The sequence below is a fragment of the Andrographis paniculata genome, unplaced genomic scaffold (assembly GCF_009805555.1).
Source record: "Andrographis paniculata isolate CXL003 unplaced genomic scaffold, ASM980555v1 Contig49END, whole genome shotgun sequence".
Lineage (NCBI taxonomy): Eukaryota > Viridiplantae > Streptophyta > Magnoliopsida > Lamiales > Acanthaceae > Andrographis > Andrographis paniculata.
The window spans coordinates 1,335,703-1,358,278 of NW_026137583.1; the positions used below are offsets into that span (position 1 = coordinate 1,335,703).

The window sequence follows — 22,576 nt, forward strand, 5'->3', positions numbered from 1 at the left end:
ATAATGTTCTTCGCCGGATGTCGTTGAAGTCTCGTTGTAAATCCCCTAAGGGCAAGTACCAACCAAGTCAAGAATCGGGCTTAAGTGAGCAAATGCAATCACGCTCATTCATCCGAAATTATACATATATTATCCGCTAGTACACCATCGTCATCTTGCTCATTTCATCAATGGAAGTCTAATCATTGAGGAATGCAAAAGGCACACACAAACACCCTGTTCCATCCTCTTCGAGATACATATATCTTATTATTTTTTAGTTAGATTTAAATTCCGCAATTTGTCTTTTTAGCTCATTTCGATTGCATTAACTCATTGCACTTTTTATAATTAAATATAGGATATTCATATATTCCTTGAGTTCGACCCGGACCACTCACCAGTTAAAGAGATTTTTTATTTTTGATAAAATTTTTGGAGTTACTACATGAATATGCACATCACTATTTTTATTTTATACATATATCATTTTTGTATCTTAAAAGATATTTTAAAATCTTCCAAAACTCTTCGATCATCGTGTGTTTACTCTATGGGCTCAAGCAAGCCCCTAGAGTATGATAACAAATATTGAAGGAAAAGGTCCTCTAGTTTGGTTTAGTCACTCCTCTCATAATCATTGCTTGTTTATTAAATATGAAGATTCTCAATTTCTTGTGCTTACTGTCTATGTTAATGAAATATTGCTCACAAACTTAGTGTCCGAAGTTCATTCAACAAGTAAAAAACTTCATACATGCAGCTTTTCCATAAAGGATCTAGGTGATGCCAACTTCTTTCTTGGAATTGAAATTAAGCAAGTTCGTAATGGAATTATTTTATCTTAGTCCAAATATATAGATGATATTCTTGAAGATACGAAAATGTTTATGCTAAGCCACATCTACCCCTTTAACAGTTGGTTTGAGACTTTCAACCGTAGTTGGGATGCAACATTATAAGAGACTTGTTGGTAAGGTGCTCTTTTTGAACTTCTTCAGTTCATATGTTAGTTTTGTTTTTCTTTTTTTTTCTTTTTTTTTTTTTTTCTGATAAAATAATAGCTCTAGATTTGCTCATATACTCAAAAGGTATCACTAACCATAGTTTATTCTTTTATGCAAGTTGAGGCATTTTGTGATGTCAATTGGGGACATGTCCGGAGTCCGGACAATCGGAAATCAGTTACAAGGTACTCTATTTCTTGATACAAACTTAATATATTCTTGAAAGGTAAAAAATTATATATACACAATTACTCTCTCGTCCACCAAAGTACCGCATGTGAACTCCTATGGATTCCATACATTTTACCGGCCTTGAAGGTTACCGTCTTACTACCAATCCCTCTGCTATGTGATAACAGGTCAGTTCTACATGTCCGGAATCCTATTCTTCACAAACAAACAAAGCACATTGAGTTACATCTTCACTAAGATGATATGCATTAAAAAAAATCTTCAAGCTAAACTTTGCAATGCCACGTTTGGATCACAAGGTAATTTGAAGTTCACAAAGTAATGTGAAGATGATACATATATGCCAACCGTCTGAGAGAATATAAATACAAACAGACAGTTATATTCTTCGTTGTTCAGTTTTCATTCTATTATTGTAGTTCAGACTAACAGAAATACAATTGTTATATTTTCTCCATCTCTCTCGAATGTTACGGTAAATAAAGTAGTCTAGTTCCAAGCATTATGCTTGCCAGCACCCAATATGCTCCAAGTTGCTTGATTCAACATTGCTAGGGATGAAACAAATTGTTCGTTCTATGGAGGGCAGGGTAACTCATTGTGGAAGGAAAGTGCATGCATGTGTTGTGCATATTGATAGAAACATTTTGATCTCAACCAATATGATAAGATGCCAGCTGTACTTGCTGTACATTGCAAGCTCATGAATATATCTTACCCATAGAATTGATATCAGCTTTATGTATAGTTGTTGAAAAGTTATACTAGCACTTCTTGTACCAAGACAATTGTATATATTTTAGTTACCATATACAAAGTTTATGCTTCATGGATGTCAAGACATTGTATCATATATTATATTGACATGAGTTGTTACCTGTTACTTATCCTTTTCTTTTCCTCTTCCTTTTTTCTTTTTATGACAGACGTGGGAATCTGCAGCCGCTACTCATTGAGTGCACTCCGGGTAACTCCCAACCGAACCTAATTCCACATGAAAAATGACCATTTCCTTTCTTAGAAGAAAGCCAGTCTACCTGCATTCCCTGGTTACTCACGACATTGCATCTCGGACTATGCGAGCCAGTATTCTTGATGATAACCTGCTAAGCACCTCCGGAAGCACTTTGGCAGATAGTCCTGGCAACACTGGAAGCAGCTCTTGAATCACTTGTGGAACATTTACACCCTGTGCCAGTGGAACCAAACCAAACAACCTTCTTACTTCACTAAACATAAACACATGACAACTACCAAGTAATTAAATCACAGCAAGTTCGATGCAGTGAATCAAGGACAAAATGAATGCTCAAAATGCTGTCCGTGTATGCAGGGCAAACACATTGCAACATCAACATTCATGTGTTGTTCCAAACAGCTCTAATTCCACACTATTTCATGCCGACAGCATACCATTTCTTAGAAATACTTCGGAATAGCTTTTTTTCTATTTCACTTATACCTGCAGCATTGCTGCTGGTGGACACCAGAAATACCATTTGAAGAAGGCTCAACCAATTCTTATCATGCCCTCCAAAAGTCACTATGTACTTAATATCTGATAAAGTGTCTCTAAAAGACAGCTAAAGCAGAACTTTGTTTTTCCTTTATTAGTGCATGCAGGCTAGCCTCTTACTAACACAATTGTTATTGTTGAAATAGTAAAATTAATAGCATGATTAGGAATCTACTGTTTGACAGTATTCATGTGACATTTCTTATGTTGCTTTACAAAGGCACTAATGAACCAAAAATCTAACATTTATTTGATGTCACCATGAGCACAATCAAATAGTCTACAGACACAGTGTAAGTTCATATGCATAAAAGCTGTTCTGATTTAGCATATTGCTAGCTTGTGTATATTCATATGTTCTTATCTTCTCACACTGATTGGAGAAAAACAACACTTACTTGATTTGATGAAGCCACAGCCCCGGACGATAAGAATTCAATGATTTTCTGAACATTGCTCAATATGACTTTATCTTCCTCGGTAATTGTAGGAAGAAGTGCAGATGTCTTGATAGGTCCCAGACTTGGAACCATGCTGAAAACTGGGGATATATTTCCGATTCCAAAAAATGCTATTATCTGCACTAGTTGTTCCCTAGTGATAGCATCAATGCCTTTCACTACCTGTTCATAAGTGCAAATCAAAATAACATTAGGGTGGACAGGTACACTATCACCATATAATTGGATTACAGACATTCAATATGACATTGACTTTATTAAAATGAATAATCAATTATCAATAGGAAACAGGAAAAAAATGTCTGCGACAAAGATTTCCATGAATTCAGAAGCTGGAGAACAATATATTACGAAGATGATCCTATCCACAGATGCTTTGATCATTATATTTACTAGCTAAATTCACAGATAATTCACCATCAATTAATGACCTAGATGGTATATATCCAAAGCATAATCTAACTTCTTCTAGTCTCCAGGCATCCTGATATCTTATCACAATGATGCTTGGATGATATTATTGGCACAAGGACTTCAATGAAACCAACCTTAGTATTCACCAATTGTCTATCATAAAAACATTTACTAAAAAACACAGTTAGACAAGATAGTATCATAGTAATACCAGTGAATACCTCATCTAAAAGAAATTCTCGAAAAAAGTTCCCTTTATCCGATAGCAAAAACCCCAGGGCTGCTCTAGTTTGGATTGGTTGTGTTTGAGAAGCACTTCCAATAAAACTAGGTAGTAAATTATTTGATTGATTTTGTAGAATGCCAAGCTCTGCCATTCTTCCATTTAGATTTTCCCCACCTCCACTCTTTGCTGCATCTATGAAATTCTCAAAAGCTTGCATGACATCAATAAATCTTTCTGCATCAAAGACACCTGACTTTCCGTATATTGTGTAGCGTAAAGCAGATCGTAGGCGTGGTGATTCATCAGTGAGTAGCCTCTGACAACAGAAAAATACAGGAAAAACATGCCTTCAGTACTTTTCTGCACTTACTTGAGAATTATTTTCACTCATTTTAATTTAATTCACTTCATGTTAAGGGTACAGGCTACAATGACAAGGCTGGGTATTTTACTAAAGGGAGAACTTTCAAGCCTTTACTAAGCTTGCAAAGATGTAACTAATTCACTTTATCCAAGTCAATGGTGGGAGTGACCTAAAAAAATGGCCCCATATGGCTATTTGAATTTTATGTACCTGTGCGATGTATGGATAAGCTTCATCCACAATGGCAAAGTCAGGGTTTCCAACCAAAGCGATGCCCTCCAGCACTCCTATTGCTCTGATTATAAGTGCAAAATAAGGTGGTATTCTGAATGGATAATCAAATGTTATTTGTGCTAAATCTGAGGCCAGCTCCTGAAAGTTGATATTCTTTGCACCTCCACCTTCAAGTGCCTGATCGAAAACCTTAGCCAGCACAGGTAAAATGGGTTCTAGATTTACTCCTTCCGGAATAAAACCAAGTTTGACAAAATCTTTTACAATAGCAGCATAGTCACGATGTATAAGATGTGCAATAGCTTCAATCATGCCATATTTCTGATCATCCGTAAGTTTTGTGACCAAGCCTGCATTTTTTCCAGAGTCAAATAATATGAAAACAACCATGAGACTTCAAACACGTACAAACATGAAAATTAACCAAAATATGGCCATGTAGGAATAAGAAGCATCTAATATCGTGAGGATGGTAGGGGTGATAGCTATAGCTCTTAAAAGGTGATTTGGGCTGCATGGGATGTCAACCAGTACATATACTCATAAGTGACTTACCAAAGTCCAGTATAGCCAGCTTCCCCTCTGGTGTCCGGATTAAATTCCCAGGGTGTGGATCAGCATGAAAGAAACCTGTGTCAAGCAACTACAGGCACAAACTAAAATGAGTGAGAAGATACAAAAATTTGTATACTAAGGGTGTGTTTGTTTGTGGGTTTTAGTTTTTGGGTTTAGATTTTTGAATAGTAAAAAGTTGAATTTGAATAATTATTTGATGTGATATAAATAGAGGTCGATGTGATGTTTTGAATGTAAAATAAATATATAGTATAATATAAAAAAAAAAATAAATAATTGTCTGATGAGATATTTTTAGAGGGAAAAAAGAATCTGAACAGTAGAAACATGAGGTAACACCCACAAAAGAATACAACCTAAAGCATACATAATCAGGCAAAATATTATTTTTATGTCAACATATTTAGGAAAAACTTTCACATAGATGAGGAATGTTCAACTTTATAGTTCCATCATAGGCATAGGAAGAAGCCCCCTCAAATAGATATTTTCAATGTGCCAGATAAAACCAGCAGCATTACTTCCGCATCCTCAGATCAAACAACAAGGATTATGTGATTCTGAAACTACTTTCCTTATCCCAATAAACTTGTGAAGGGAAGTTCCATGTGGAGAAATTTATAGTGCCCGCCATCATTAGTTTCACATGCATACACACAACCACACCAACGCACATTTTGTTAAACTAAAACCTTAGGCAGGGACTTCCAAAAATGCATAAACATCGATGATTAACTGTTACGAAAATGTTTCGCTTCCTACAAGATAGTTTCAAGGCACCCAATTACAAATTACATCATTAGTTATATTATTCAAGATTCTGGATGCACTAGCAGACTATACTGAACCAAAAATACATGAAAGTTTTACGAAGGAAACCAACCAGAGAAAAAGTGCTACAGTATCTCAAAAATGTATAAATCTCGAAGACCAAAATAGTCCTATGTAGCTATAGCATATCTCCAATCCAATTTATGATAGTTAAGAAGGCATTGAAAGGCAACACGTAAATTCAAATGCTTATGAACTAGCGACAAGAATAATACCTGCTTAAGGTAGCATATGACTCCGACATTTACCAATTCTCCAACATCACTTTCAGTACTTTGTGAAAGCTTTTCTCCTTCTATCCATTGTGTTGTAAGTACCTTCCTTGCAGTGTATTTATTATATGTCTTAGGTACAACCACCTGTAATGCAAATTATAGTGCGATGATATCCTTAGGAACAACGCATCACTGCAACATTTTTCTTTTTACTGAAACATCTTTTGCTTTACTTTCTATATATATTATATTGAAATAAATATTACAAAAATTACCTGGGGAAGGTCCTTCTTCATCATTTCAGCAAATAAGGTTCCATTTTCCCCCTCATTAACATAATCAAGCTCCTCAAAAAAGCGAGCAGCCCATTCATCAACCAATCCAACGACATCAACGGAGATCTAAAAGAGATTGAGACTCACCTGAATGAGTTAAGTATGGTTTATTCACAATCCATACAAAAACAGATTAAGCACTACCAATACCTGAGGAAATTTACGAAGAATCATTCCAAACTTCCTTATGATAAACAAGTCAACAGTCACTGTCTCCAAAACAAAAGGTCTCTGTACCTTGACAGCAACCAAATCCCCATTTTCCTTTAGGCGACCCTTGTAGACTTGGCCAAGGGATGCTGTCATTCATTGTCAAATGCAGAAGCATAGAACCTTTAAGGTCTGAGTCAAACTAAGAATAGGAAGCACCATTTTTGAAGCAGTTACAAAAGCAGCAATTTGCTGCAATTTTCATATGATAAAAAAGAAAGGGAAAAAAGGAAAAAGATAAAGTCAATTTAAATTACCAGCGGCAATAGGAGAAGGAGAAAGTTCAGAGTAGACATTATACCACGGCTGTCCCAGCTCCTCTTCAAGAAGAGCCATAGCCACATCATCTGGAAAAGATGGAACCTACAGATGTGATGTATTAAGAAGTTAAATACTAAAGAGAACATGAATAAACCTCTTGCTTATTGTTTGAACACTACTGCAATGTGGGAAGATTTTGCAAAGTAGAAACAACACTTGAACAAGATACTAGAAGGAAAGGCCACAGCATTTCAAATTTGGTATGATGCACACATGAACAAAGAAAATAAATTCATATTCTGATCTTCATCTATCACAGATTGGGATCTGAGGTGATCAAATGGCGTTTAAATTGCATTCAAATCCCAACAGCATTGAAGTTGGATTTGAAGCTTGTGTAGCCAAAAATTTTGAGCATTTTCCAATAAACTCTACCTTTTAACTTGTGTTTTTGTGTAATCATTCATGTAAGCAACCTATAATCGGTTAATTACACTACAGTTCAGAAGGTTCATAAATTCTGAATTCACTTATGATAATTGCAACTTATCCTGAAGATCCCAAGTTGGTTTGACTTTACAGGTTCCAACCCTCGTATTAGGGGTCCTTGGACAGTTTGACTTCACAGGTTCCAAGCATCTTAGTCCTTGGAGAGTCTTCTAGTTTATTTCCACAGAGAAATCATCAACCATACACACACACATCCCAAGAGACTAAGTGAAGGAGTATAATTCTTTCAAACGCCAAAGTGCAAATAACTGGAGATCATGCTGAACAATTTCCAAAGCTTGTTGGAACTTAAATTTGCAAGAATACTTGATAATTATTAAGAATATAATTGAGAGTTAATATATCATCAATTTCAGTTTCTCCCCATTCTAGATTTAGGCCTGAAAGGGGAAGGCTGTTGTTAGGATTATATAAATCAGCGCGTTACTGAAATATAATCTCACCTTATCACAAAGCTTCTGTAATTCAACCATGGCAGCAGGAGAGAGTATATCAGGTCGGATGCTTAATGCTTGCCCAAGTTTTATGTATGCCGGACCCAAAGAGGTAACTATCTCTCTCAATTCTATAGCTCGAGCAACTTCATTCTGTACAAAAACAAATAACACAAATATGATTAGAATGAAACAAATAGTGATCAAAAGTATTAGCCAAAATATTTTGTGGATGTATTTCATGAAGTAGTGTCAGATAGAAAATGCAAAGGTTTACAAAACTCACATGAAGAAAAATTTTCATCATGTTGAGTTTTGTTTCCTAGGACTAAGGAGGTGAAATATATAGCCAAGACAGAATTTTCAACAAAACTAAAACAAGGAAAATCACATATACATATTTTGCATTGCTGAGACCTCTGATATTGTGCATACTGCATAATCTGCCATCGAGTTTATCTAATGTGTTACAGGATAGTCATGGTTTTCTCATTTTTTATAATATCAAGCAAAGATTTCACAGCCATCTAGGTAAATTGTACATGACATGCAATTATCTTACTATGAAAAGGGTCTTTTTGGCTCCTCCGTAGAAAGCCAAATCCAATAAACAGCCACAGAACCAGGTGCCAACAGATGTAAATTTGACAGAGGATGGGCAATTCTCATTGGTGGCCTACAGATTTTCTTTATTTTTTATCTACATATTATTTGCCTATATATGCATCGGATTTTTAGGCCACCCTAAACTCCACATAGCGCCCCTTATCACTATTAATATGGAGAACCTAGAAGGATCCCAACTACCTTTTACTTTGGTGAAATGAAAACCAAAGGTATATTTTTCATAAGTAAATGCAGCTAAATTGGACTGTTCTGTTTTCCTTTTTTTTGTTTTTTTTTTTCCAATTACCGTAGTGCATTGGCCTCTCACATGAAAATTTCCTACATAACAATCGATTTACATTTCATTTGGGTAGATCAAGCAGGGGGTTTCCAATAAAGTTTTCATATGCATCTACCAAGCTTGGGAATAGAAATCCCTAATAAAGTAATAATACTGTAACATATAGCATATACTGTAAAGTCAGTAGTCTAAACCTTCTATGAAAACATTTTCTTTGTTATGTCTTAGCTAATTTCAGAACTTATCTATTTACCACCTTCAGGTTGAAAGAAACTCATTGTGAAAAAAGAAAAGAAGAAGAAGAAGAAGAAACTTAAAATGAAATAGCTCAAACAAATGCCAACCAACAGTAATTAGCCACCAATCTCCTTTAATAACATATTTACAACATAAAATAGGAGAACCTACAAGGGATCTAAAACATTGATAAGTTTAAACACATTTATAAATCTGTTAGAAAACTAAAGCATATGGAAAAAAATAATAAAACACTTACCTCTTGTATTTTATTATTTATTAGATCCATGGCAAGATGAGAGAGAAAACCTCCAGCAACAGATAACAGTTGAACAATACGAGTGGCAACAGCACGTGGCCTTTTCCCCCAATAAGTAGCAATGCTGTCTGGATCATACACCAATGGCAAAAACTCACTGCTCTCATCTACCTAAAGTTTCATAAAATCAACTATATATAAGTGTCTTATCATAGAATTTTGTCCTTACAGCCTACCGGCTGGAAGATCTGTGTTTATCACAACATATTAACTTCAACAAATATGACTATCTGAAAATTGATGGCAATGCTTTAACATAGTACATTAGATTATTATATGTCACAGCACATTAGCTTTAACAGATAAATGTATCAGGAAAATGTTGCCAACACTGTGTTATTTTATTTTGTAACAGAAGCACAGACTTAATTTTGATCTATTATATTTATGCATCTGACTTTGTCCAAGACTTACCAGTTAACAACAATATCAAGTTCTATATAGTATATATAAGGAGAGATTTTAAAGTGAGAATGTTCCTTGTGAACATGATCTGCCTAAAATAATCCCTTCATATGATCAGTTTGATGGAACTACTCAGCAAAAATTATTAACACTGCACTATATTAGCTAAAATAAAAGATAAAACAGAATTGTGTCAACCAATTAGAAGATAACGTCATGAATTCAATACGACAAATGATTATTCTTCGTTACATGTCTGAGACATTGACTTATACAATATTACATGTTGAAGATTTTGCAAGCCCATTGTATCATTCTATTTCATTTTTTAAAAATACATTTCTAATGGCTTTTCAATATACCTTCTGGCATACTGGTATTTTTCAATTTATGTATGACAGCAACGTATCCATATAAGTAGTAAAGCAAAACAAATAACTATCTCGTATAATCTGCATTAGGGAATTAGCTATTCATAATATAATTCTAATATGAAACTAATAAGTTTGAAGATATATAATTTCTTAAGAAGCATCTAAAACTCTAAAAATAGGTAACATTAGGAAAAATAATCCACACCAAAAAATATAAAAATAAAAAATAAATTATTTGTTGGATGATGCAACTACACATAATGATTAAGTATCAAGATATGTACTCTAGCTTAAGATACAATGTATAAGTACATAACCCAGATATTATAGCACCTAACTATAGTAAGTGAATTCTATACTCTATAGGACATGAAATTACTCACTCTAATTGAGAAGTCAAAAATTATCATTCACGACATCTGCCCAGCTGGAATGCTATGCACAACATATCTAGAGGGAGAATTGACTTCTTAATAAAGTATAGCAAATAAAAACAAGCACACACTAAGCAAGTATTAAAAAAAATATACAAAATGAGTCCGAAGCAACCAAAATCAGATTCAACTGCCTAACCTCTACTAAGCGGAGCTTGACATTATCATCAGCAAACAATGAGTCCTTCAAATTCTGACCACGAAGCCCTCTCATAAGAACAGCCAACTGCTCATTCTCTTCCATCTGAGCCCGCACCCTTTTGATCTCCTGTGAGACATCTTGCATTCTCTGCCATTTCAAGGTCATGCACAAAGTAAGTTATCATTTCAGGACACCATACCAATACACATCACAGAAAAGGTAAATTGAATAGCTAAAAGGATTAAATACATGCATCCGTACAAATTAATGTTATTCACACATCTCACCTGTTATTAACCAGTAACTCCTACCTGGGTTTTTCATCACTTACTTGTTTCAGTTACAAACTCTGTTTTACACGTTAAATATATTGTGTTGCAAAATTGAAGTGCATTATGCTATTTTCTCTCTTTGCGGCTAACTTACCAGAGTTTATAGAACAGTTAGACAATAAAGACAACAAAAAAGAAAAACCAGGAGGACGAAGCACACTGTCATCCTATCTCCATTATTAATGAAAATTGATTGCATTAACAAAAACATTTACAACAAGTACGTGGAAAAGGAAATCCGTCAGCTTACAGTCGATGCACCGTTGACCTGCTTGGACGACGCTGTTTTCGTAGATCCATTAACGGCACTAGGCGGCTTAGTATCCGATGGCCGAGGCTCCGTGGCAACTGCCTTCACGACGCCATCTCGCTTAATTCTCGGAGTGAACAGCCGATTTCTTAACCTGCTATTGGAATTGGCTCCAGCAAACGGCGAACGGCGACGGAGTGGGTCGATTCCGCAGTAGACGAGCTGCGCAGCTGCGTCCATGGCGGAACCTTTTCAACGAAAAATTCAAGAGTACCACTTAAATCTTCGAGGCTGTATCAATTGTACAAAGCACAAAGCTAGAATTGGAATTAAACAGGAGAGAAAACAATTGTTGCGCTCTGCTTGGCGGCTTCTGGTGCTTTGGCGAGTGCGTGAATCACGAATGTGCAGATGAACTTGGAGTACAGTAGTGAAGACAAGGCAAGGAAGGGCGGAAGTGAAGATACGTGGAGGAACGTCATCAATGGAAAGTTCATTTGTATTTATTGGGGACTGAATAGCCCACACATAACATTGGCGCAATTTTGAGCGATGCTCGTTGCCGATCATTTCTTTTTTTTTTTTTTATCTTTTAAAATTATTTTTATTTCTGAGGCTCAGAGCTTTTCAATTTCTTTGTCTATTTATTTCCTTGGAGGTGGGACTGGGAAGTCGAGTTATTGTTCTTTCACGTTTACGCTTTTTGGCTGTCAATTGAATTTGTAACGATCATCTCTTTGTTTAATAGATTACTTTATTCTTAACGTCATTAGTGGAAAGGGGACTGCACTTTGAAGTGGTTTGTCACTATATATTGTTTTTGGCCCAAAATTTTATAAATAATAATAATAAATAATTAAAAATAGTATAAAAATAATTTTAATATTATTATTATTATTTTGTAAAAATTCATTTAAGCAGGTTTTGAATAAAATGAAACATGCCGCTACCCGAAATTACCTATCCGAAATTACAGACCGGATGGTCGAACCTAAGACTACTTGCAACAAAAATATTCATCAAATATCTCTTCAATATAATTTTATATTCTCTTTTCTTCACTTCATACCCTTTCTCCTCATACTCAACAGAAAAATACTTTTATATTTATATTTATATCAAAATTATTTATTTATGAACTTAAAATTTTTAAAAACATATATTAATATATATATCATGTAGAAAATAAAATCTTATATAATACATAAATATAAAATATATAATATTCCCTCAGTCCCATAACAGTTCCATTTTTAAAAACATATATTAATATATATATATATTATTTCTTAATTTAGTAATTGTACCACTAACATAATAAATATTTTTCAACTTAAATATATTACACAAATGCAACCACTTTTATATTATATAATACTAATAAAATATTTTCGTCTTTTTTACTGCAACTCAATATAATACAAATATTAAAAATTTATGTGTAAAAAACAAATGTTATTCTCTTTATAGCAGACGGAGAAAGTATAATAAATATAAAAAATTTAAAAAGAAAAAGGAAATAATGTACTGGGCATCTTTGATCTCTGAGATGCACAGAAAATTTTTAATTTTTTTTAAACAAAAATTGTTTACCTGGTGGCACTGATGTGGAGGTGAAAAATGAGATCTTCTGTGGGTGCTCTAATACATTCAAAACTAGGTTCGATAAGACACACTTGCTAACTACGTGTGACAAGTGACAAGTGAATAAAATGATTTTTGATATTTTGATGTGTGACATATAAAAATTGTGTCAAATAATTTTTTGACTTTTGCATAAAATATTTTATGTAGTATTTTTTATTAAATTTCTTTTAGAATTGCAATTGAAATTTGGTATTGAGATAACAGAGCAAATGATTTGATAATAAAGTAAAAACATTTAGAAAATAAAAATTGGACATTTTTTAAATAATTATTTTGAAGTGTTGAACATGCCAAAAATATGTACTATTAAAAATATATTAGTTTTCATATAAAATATTTAAAAAATAATACATTAATAAAAATAATATTTTTAAATAATATTAATTCAACTTTTAAAATTTTTAATATTCTTTATGTTCAGACTAATTATGTCATTATATTTGGACAAAAAGACTAAGGGGTGTTTGGCAAATAGCTTTTTTAAGAGCGTTTAGCTTATTGAACAACTTTTAGTTGTTTGACCGGTCAAAAAGCTAATTTAGGTGTTTGATAAATTAGTTTTTTAGAATAGCTTTTTGGACCTAAAAAGTTAATTTCTGAAAAGCTAACATACCCAACGTTTTGAAATAGCTTTTTCTGTAAAAAAAAATAAAATTATTCCTTATATGCCCTTAAAAATTTATTATGTATTTTACACAAATAAATATATTTTGATTATTTATTAATTATATTAGAATATTTTATTATATTATAATTTTATTTTTATAAATTTAAAATAATTAATTTTTATATAAAAATTATTTTAATTGTAAAATATATAAATGTATTAAAATCAACATAAAATATAAAATATAAATATTAATAATTTATTTTTTTATTAAAATTACATTATATAAATTTTATACTAAAAATAAATTAAATTAATTGAAAATTATAAATATAATGAACTAATCGATAACTAACATAATAAATATATACGCGAAAAATTTATTATTTTATATATCTTAATAAAAATATATTATTTTTAAATCTAACTGTAATAAAAATAAATACTTTTATAACACTTTTACCGTTTTCAATAAGTAATAACAAAAAATTTTAAACATTCTAAACTCAAAAGAACATAATTGAATATATTAGAAACAAAAATAAAATAGAAATGTCCTCAATTGTCATTTTACGTATAAACAGCGAATATCAAATAGTTGTTTTACCAAACATTTTAATACAATCAGCTAATCAAATCAGCTAGTCAAACTAGCTAATTGAATCAGCTAACAGCTATCAGCTAATTGCCAAATACACTCTAAGAGCGTGTTTGAGAAACAACTTTTTGAAGAGCTTTTAGCTTATTGAATTTGACCGGTCAAAAAAACTAAGGTGTTTGGTAAATTAGCTTTTTAAAGAGTTTTTTAACCTAAAAAGCTCATTTCTAAAGCTCGTCTACCCAACATTTTGAAATAGTTTTTTCATTTTAATTTTGGTTATTCCTTATTTACCCTTAAAACTTAATTTATTTATTTTATACATATAAATATATTTTTATAGCAGTATTTATTAATTATTTATAATATATTTAATATATTAAATTATATTTTTATTTTTTAAATTTAAAATAATTAATATTATTAATTATTATATATAAATTATTTTATTTGTAAAATAAATAAATTTTTAAAACTAAATCAAATAAAAAAAACAAAGGTTATTAATTTATTTATATATATTAAAATAATAATTAACATAATAAAACTATATATACGAAAGATTTATTATTTTATATTTTACATAATTTCAATAAAAAATTATTATTTTTTAGTAAAATTAATTTTCTCAGATCTAAATAATAACAATAAAAATAAATATTTTATAATATCTTTATAATTTTCAATAATTAATAACAAAAATTCTAATAAATTTCAAATTAAAATGAATAAAATTAAATATTTAAAAAAATAATATATCAATATCCTTAATAGTCTTTTTTATGTATAAACAACTAATATCATACCGTTGTTTTACCAAACAATTTAATACAAACCGTTAATTGAATCAGCTAGTCAAACCAACTAATTGAATCAACTAACATTTGTATTTTCAGTGTATGCCGTAAGAATCACTAAGATTTTATTTGGCACAGAGAGAGAAAAGAGAAATGAGGCCAGAGAAATGAAAATTGTATCATTTCTCTTGTTTGTTTGAGTCAGATAAATAGAATTTGAGAAATAAATCATTTTTATTTTTCTATTTTCATTTCTCTACAAAAATGAAGTTTAATTTATTGTTAAAATATTTAATTTTTACGATCTTTTAAGAAATTGTACTAAAATATAATTTTAAAAAACATTGTTGTAGACACTAAAAATATATGTCTAAAATCAATTAAATATCATGTATTTTGGAAGAAAATAAAATTCCAATAAAATAAATATATGGTATTTAATTATGCACATATGTTAATTTTTGTACAATAAATATCAATCATTAATGCAAAAATTTGCTTAAAATGGAAGATATCGTACAAATATTACGTGCATAAATAGAGCCATAATAAATTTGGCAGCAAAATAAATTAATTTTGTCAATAAAGGAAGTATATAAATTAATATCATCTGAAAAAGGGCAATGATATAATGATCTTGGCGAGAAAAGAAAGTGCACAATCAAATTCGTCAAGAATGGAAGATAGCATCCGATGGAAAATGAAATATTATAAAATCTTCTTATTGGCCAATCAAAATAAGCATCGTGGCACCATTAAAAAAGGAAGCCGAAGCCACCCATCCTCTATAAATAGGAGTCATGGCCAGTTCATTTGACACACCGAAGTTCATTTGAAGACTCGTGCAAGGGCAAATCTCTCTAGACTCTCTGCAATGTTCTTCATTGTTCTTCGTGTCCTTCGAAGTGTTCTTCGTCGAAAAGTCACCGATTTGAACAATGATCCAATATTGGTTGACGAATCGATGAAGTTAACGTTCTTCGTCGTATGTCCAAGCCGGAGGAAGGATCAAAGCTCTCAAAGCCGTTGAGAAATTCGTTGAAGCCAATGGGAAGGTCTTCAAAGTTCATCTCAAAGATTCGAGGTGTTCATCGCGTTTTTCACCAAAGCAACAACTCGGCCCTCTTCGATCCAAAAGTCAAAGGGACACGCCGCCAAAAGCGTTATGGAGCACCAAATCTACCCCTTCAAAAGATCGAAGCCGCGGATCGTCCAAAGAAGACACCAAATCCAAAGCAGATGATCAAATCGCCCGCACGGAGACCAAAGCTCTCCAAAAGGCAAGCCAAAGATCAAAGCCGCGGATCGTCCAAAGAAGACATCAAATCCAAGGCCGACGATCGAATCGCCCACACGGAGACCAAAGCTTTCCAAAAGGCGGCAAAGCCAAACTAAAGATCAAAGCCACGGATCGTCCAAAGAAGACATCAAATCCAAAGCCGATGATCAAATCGCCCACACGGAGACCGAAGCTCTCCAAAAGGCGGAAAAGGCAAGCCAAAAATAAATGCTGCGGATCGTCTAAAGAAGACAACAAATCCAAAGTCGACGATCAAATCGCCAACACGGAGACCAAAGCCCTCCAAAAGGCGGCAAAGCCAAATTAAAGATCAAAGCCTCGGATCGTCTAAAAAATACATCAAATCCAAAGCCGACGATCAAATCGCCCGCACGGAGACCAAAACTCTCCAAAAGCCATCAAAGTCAAACCGAAGACCAAACCTCTTCGGATCAAAGAAGCCATAGAAAACCAAGTAGGAAAATAAATTAACCCGGAAGGAGAATCAAATGACCCATTTAGATAATAGGACCCACTTTAAATTCATATCAAATATAATTTGTACAAATTTTGTGTTTATTAAAAATATCACAATTTTTTGTCCACAATCGTATATAATTTATAATTTTTTTTTAAAAAAAAAGTCACCAAAAATATTTTTCATTAATTCTCATTCGTTAAAACTCTTTTTTATCCGGTTATTCATTTATTCTTGTTTGATCATTTATATAGCTGCATTTTTTTTTTATATTTTTCAATTGAATTCTCTGTTTTACCAAACAAGAAAATTAATTCTCATTCTCTACTCAATTTCGTTTCCCTTCAATTCCATTCTCTACTCTTATTTCTCTACAATTCCATTATCTGTATCAAACGCCCCCTTACATCTTTTACTTTCTCAATTCGAAAATTCGATCCAAACTTAATACGAGAAAAATTTTGTTTGGCTTAAAAAATTAAGCTCGAAAAATTCCGAGCTGGGCCAGCTCGGCACAACGGATGAATTGTGTCGGGCCTGAGCCTATCAAGATCGGACTATAACCGCAGGCCTAAGATATTAAAATAAAATATATTAAAAATTAAATAATCATATAAATATAGCAACAAAAAGATTAATATTTAGAATGAATGAAATTTATGAGTAAGTATTTACTTTTCATAATTTATATTGCAAGTTCAAATTTTGTTTATATTGTATAATTTTATTAAATTTTAATATATTAAAAAAATGTATAATCGGGCTAGCCCGGTTTAAACCGGACCATGTTCGGACTTGACTTTTCAAGCATATTTTGAATTTTGTGTCTTTCTTGCCCTAAATTCAAAACCGAATCGTGCTAGCCCGACACGAAAAAAGCGGGCCGGTCCGAATTGTCACCCCTAATTCAACTTTCACATTTAATACACTTACATATGCATCATATACTATACCTATTTATTCTTATATATCCATTTATAATACTAAAATTTGGCTGATTGTAATTTTCAAAAAGACCACTTTGACTGATACATCTATTTATGGCCGAAGTAGGTAGGTTTTAACGAAGCAGACTTAGTTGGCCGAGATCCAACGGCATAGAGGTGTTATGAACTGTTTGCCTATATTTTCAGTAGTTGTATCTAGTTCGTTGTTCAAATAGATAGGTGTGAGGCTAACAAAACAAATAGTTACTTATAAGTCAAACTTTTTTCCGACTCTGGTTTATAGGACAACTAATTTTTTTCCCTTTCAAATGGTTAAAAACGAAGCACGGAGGCAAACGTACATACCTTGTAGGAGATGCGACAACTAAACTCTCCAAAACATCCACAGAGAACTCTCAAATACATTAAAAACAAAGCAAAACAACACACAATGGTGAAGATTGTAAAGCCGATAAACCAAAAACACAACACATAACAAGTATTCCATTAATAACTTTAACTTCTGAACAAAGGAACCCCATAAACTTCAGCAAAGCCATGGCAAAAATCGGCGCAAGGGTGAATAGAGGTTGACAACAAAGACATTCCATCAAAGAATACAACTTAAGATTGGGTACAACCAACTGAAGTAAGATAATGGTTATAACAGAGGATTGCACAAAATATATATTCCCTCTGTCATATTGAAAGATTGTCATTTTCCGTTTCTGTCCGTCCCAAATCAAGGTTAACATTTCCTAATTTAGTAATTTTACTACCTACCTACCATAATAAATACCCTTTCAATTTACACTATATTATACAAATGTCATTACTTTTATATTACACAATACTAATAGGGGTATTTTTGTCTTTTTCACTACAAACAAATAAGTATAATACTAATATTAAAAAATTTACGTACAAAAAATAAACGGTAACCTTTCTACGGGACGAAGGGAGTATATATATATATATAATACAGGGGCACTTTCATACTTACAATAACATTGAGGTTTTGGACATTTCAAGTGTACAACCATATGTCTTCAGTACTATAAAATCAATTAATACGGGGGCACTTGTACTTTACAATAACATGGTTGTTCTGGATATTTCAAGTGTATAACCGTACGCCTTCATATATATTAGTTATAATATTTCACGCACGGCACACATAACGTATACATATGTACATGGATTTGTACTGAGTATTATATGTTCACATCTCAATGGAAAGTATCCATTTGTTTTTCTGCAGTGAATTAAACAATAATACTATTTCCGTCTCACTCCAAAGTACTATTTTAGAGTTTTGTATTAGATTAAAAATAATAGTATTTTATTGGTTACTGAAAATGTAAGAGGTTTTGACATTTTTTGACATTTGACTTTATGTATAAACTAATTATATCTATAATGATATATTTGTAATTTAGGTAAAAATTAAAAGTATTTTGGTATTAATTTATGATTATTTTACTTAAAATGGGAAATAAATACTTTTAAGTGGAATATACAAACATTGTAAAAAGAGTACTTTGAATTTGGATGGATGAAGTAGTATTTTATTAATTAATAAAAGTGTGTAAGATGGTTTTGATATCTTTCTTCTTACAAGTACAAAGAAAAAAAAAAGATACATTTGTAAAAATTATAAATATTTTGATATTTGTGTATTGTCACTTTTATTATAATAAAAAAAATTGTACTTTGAAGTAGTATATGCGAAAATGGTAAAAAATAATAAATTGAGTTAGGATGAAGAGAGTATAAGTTATCATTTATATAAGGTAAAATTGTTCATAACTCCTCTGTGATTTCAAAATTCAGGGTAAAATTTTCATGTACTTTAAAAAATGCATGACGTTCCCCTTATATTTTAAAAAACGTTGCATGAAACTCCACAACTATGAAACCTTCCTTGTGTGATGAGAAGATAAATTCTTATCTATATTTTTTGCATTGTGGGGGGTTTAATGCAATATTTTTAAAAGTATAAGGGGTTGTCATACAATTTTTAAAATAAAGTGAGGATTTATGTTGAGTTTCGAAACCACAAAGGGGTTTCATGCAACATTTTTAAAAGTATAAGAGGGCATCAAATAATTTTTAAAATAAATGAGAGATTTACGCTGAGTTTCGCAATCACAAGGGAGTTATAGTCAATTTTGCCTTTATATAATATGTTATCAGCACCAAAACTTTTGTCTATTTTATTTTAATAATATTATTTTCATATATTATATATATTTTATATTTTATATAGTACGAAAAATCTTGTAAAATTTTATTCAACTTTTGAGATCCACCGGCAATAGAGCTGTAAAACAAATAAATAATTTGCGAACTTAGCTCGGTTCGACTCGTTAAAAGTTTGTTCATTAGACTAAACAAATCAAACATGAACATAAATTTTGGCTTGTTATGTTCACGAACAAGCTCGAGCTTGTTCGCGAACGTTCGACAGTATTAATTAAAAAGATTAAATTAATATTTATATATTTAATATATATCTTTATAAATATTATATTTAAAATTATTAATAAAAATCATAATTATTACTCCATCTGTCTTAGATAATTTGGGTTTATTACTGTAAATACAAGAATTTAGTTAAATATAATTAGTAAGTAATTAAGAATTGTATAAATAAAAATAATTATTGTATAGTAAAAATATAGGTAGATTAAGATTAAAATAACTAAATACTTTAATTAATATTAAGAAAATTATAAATTATAAAATTTAAAATATCATTAAAGTGTATAATTATATTTTCAAAAGAGGAATGGACAAATTATGTGGGACAAACGAAAACAAAAAATATGGATAAATTATGTATGACGGAGGGAGTATTAATTTAATTTATTTTTTAAAATTAAATAAATAAAACAAAAAATCCTCTGAACGAGTCAAACTGAGCCGAACACGAACGAATAAATTGCTAAACAAGTTGAGCTCAAACAAAAAGTCCAGCTTGTATTTCTTAACGAGCAAACACGAGCCGAGCTCGAATCCTTAACGAGCCGAACTCAAATATGACAAGCTCGGCCCAATTCGGCTCAATAATTATTTGACCTAATTTTTTGATGCAAAAATGCATTTTGTTTTTATAGGTCTTACTCATAAAATTGCCTTTGAAAATACGGCTATAATCCAAGATCAAGATATGATTTTAATTTTCATCTGTCATTATTCAGACATTGCTTTACAGTCTGAATATTTAACGGTAAAAGATCTAATCAATTTGTAGAATGCATTAAATGAGAGATTTGAGTATTTAAAATATACTTATTTCGTCCGTCAAATTTACTCATTTTTATTTTTTTGTCCATTCGTTAAATTTATCTCATTAAAATTATTACTCGACATTCAATACTTTACCATAATTTTCACCACCTTTATTATATTCTCTCTTTTCATTTTCTTTAATTAAACTAATTAAATTTTTAAAAATACTATCAACTATCTTTTTACTTTTCTTATTTTCAATAATATATTTATTTTTATTAATTTTTGCATCGGCTCCAATGGGGCTATTTTTGTCGGACGGAGGTAGAATTAATTTTTCAAAAGTCTTATCTATGTTTGAAAATTTTTAGAACTGTTACAGAATACAACACCTCTATATATCCGATCGCTGTTAAAACTCTATGGATTTGAAAACACGTTTGACGATTTTAAAGCATTAATGTCATTATTAGCGTGTGACATACCAAAATATGAATGTCATATCCAAAGGTCATCATCAACCACAACTTCAAGAATAATAATTGGTGATCCACTAGGACCTGCATATTGACCTATGAAAGCCGTAAGACAGATTTTTCATTTTCAATGCATGCAATCTAAATTGTTCAACATACCTAGAAAACCAATAAGTTTATTCAATATGAAGAAACCTTACAATATCATTAGCATTAAGAAGTCAAACATATTTAGTTGGAAAATTTCAACGACCAAAAAAACTCTTAATATTTTTAATTATCGTTGATTTACCAATTTTGATATACTCATCAGTTGAATATGCATCTACACCATATGCTAACACCTGAAATACAACCATTATCTTTTGTAAGGTTGAAAATCTAAGTCTACAAAGACCATCTCTTTAATGTTGAAAATAAAGATCATCATCTTTAACCGCATTAACAATACGAAGAAACAAACTCTGAGACACTCGAAATCATCGACCAAACATTTATTCATTATTTACAAGATTATTTGAAAAATAATAATTATACAAATTACAATTGGAACTTTCACAATCACGGTTAAGTACTTAAGAACTTGGAATAAAGCCTCAATGGATGCATATGGAAGGGTTGAGTAACTATTTCAGATAAGCATTATTTCACATCCATATGAAGATTTCAACTCCATTATTTTGAATGGAATCTATGAAAATTTTGTTCACTTTTTCATCATTTAACAATATAAAGTCACTCATACTGAAGAAAAAATATTGTTTTGATAGGTGAAATATGTGTTTGATGAATAATCTTGATTAAATGAACACTAATTTATAGAATGGAAAAGTTTACGAAAAAATATGGATGTCATTAATCATAAAGCAAATAATATAGGGGACAATATTTCTCATTAATAGTGCGACTATGCACACTATATTGAAATATAAAAAAAAAATATGTCTCCCACTTGAATCTGGAAAAAGAAAAAGTAAGTACAATAAGTAGCAGTGCAGAAATTGAAGGCTCCGGAAGAACCTTTATTTGTTTTCGTAAAGGAATGAGACTTGAAATACAAAATGCACTATTCTCAAGCAAAAATCAAAGAAATTTATTGAGTTTCATTGATATTCGTAGAAACAGATATCACATTGAAACAATGGATAAGGCAAAAAATAAAATATTTGGTGATTACAAAATTCATCAATGGAAATAAGTGTGCAATTTCAAAAATGCCCTTATTGTCTTCTAGCTTGTAATATGCCAAAATAAGTGTCACTGAAATACCTGCAGTAAACCTGAAGTCTATACAATTAAATCAATTTTTGATTTGGCACGATCATCTTGAGCATCCTGAAAAACCATTATGAGGCAAAAAATAAATAAT

The 22,576-nt window shown here is 31.4% G+C and overlaps 1 protein-coding gene across 3 annotated transcripts; it reads right to left on the reverse strand.

The window, feature by feature from the left end:
• Positions 1-1,127: 1,127 nt before the first annotated feature.
• LOC127252912 (uncharacterized) lies at positions 1,128-11,637 on the reverse strand. 3 transcript variants are annotated; one of them, XR_007839166.1, is made up of 14 exons: positions 11,166-11,637; positions 10,581-10,730; positions 9,169-9,339; positions 7,775-7,918; positions 6,818-6,923; positions 6,501-6,649; positions 6,291-6,416; positions 6,016-6,159; positions 4,949-5,036; positions 4,370-4,743; positions 3,791-4,111; positions 3,093-3,317; positions 2,056-2,367; positions 1,128-1,368 (listed from the first exon to the last, which is right to left on the reverse strand). XR_007839166.1 is itself a non-coding variant. In XM_051277301.1 (13 exons), the coding sequence occupies exons 1-13, from the start codon at positions 11,403-11,405 to the stop codon at positions 2,233-2,235; spliced, it is 2,373 nt and encodes a 790-aa protein (XP_051133258.1). In that variant the 5' UTR covers positions 11,406-11,637; the 3' UTR covers positions 1,868-2,232. The 3 variants fall into 3 exon arrangements, 1 of the variants encoding a protein (XP_051133258.1); XR_007839165.1 differs by having other exon boundaries at positions 1,128-1,373; XM_051277301.1 differs by lacking the exon at positions 1,128-1,368 and having other exon boundaries at positions 1,868-2,367.
• Positions 11,638-22,576: the final 10,939 nt, after the last annotated feature.

Excerpts from the sequence above, each read along its gene's own strand:
- LOC127252912 (XM_051277301.1), bottom strand. The coding sequence starts at position 11,405 with ATGGACGCAGCTGCGCAGCTCGTCTACTGCGGAATCGACCCACTCCGT. Across the intron at positions 4,744-4,948 it reads GCTGGCTATACTGGACTTTG|GCTTGGTCACAAAACTTACG; the intron begins GTAAGTCACTTA and ends GAAAAAATGCAG. Across the intron at positions 2,368-3,092 it reads CTGTGGCTTCATCAAATCAA|GGTGTAAATGTTCCACAAGT; the intron begins GTAAGTGTTGTT and ends CCACTGGCACAG.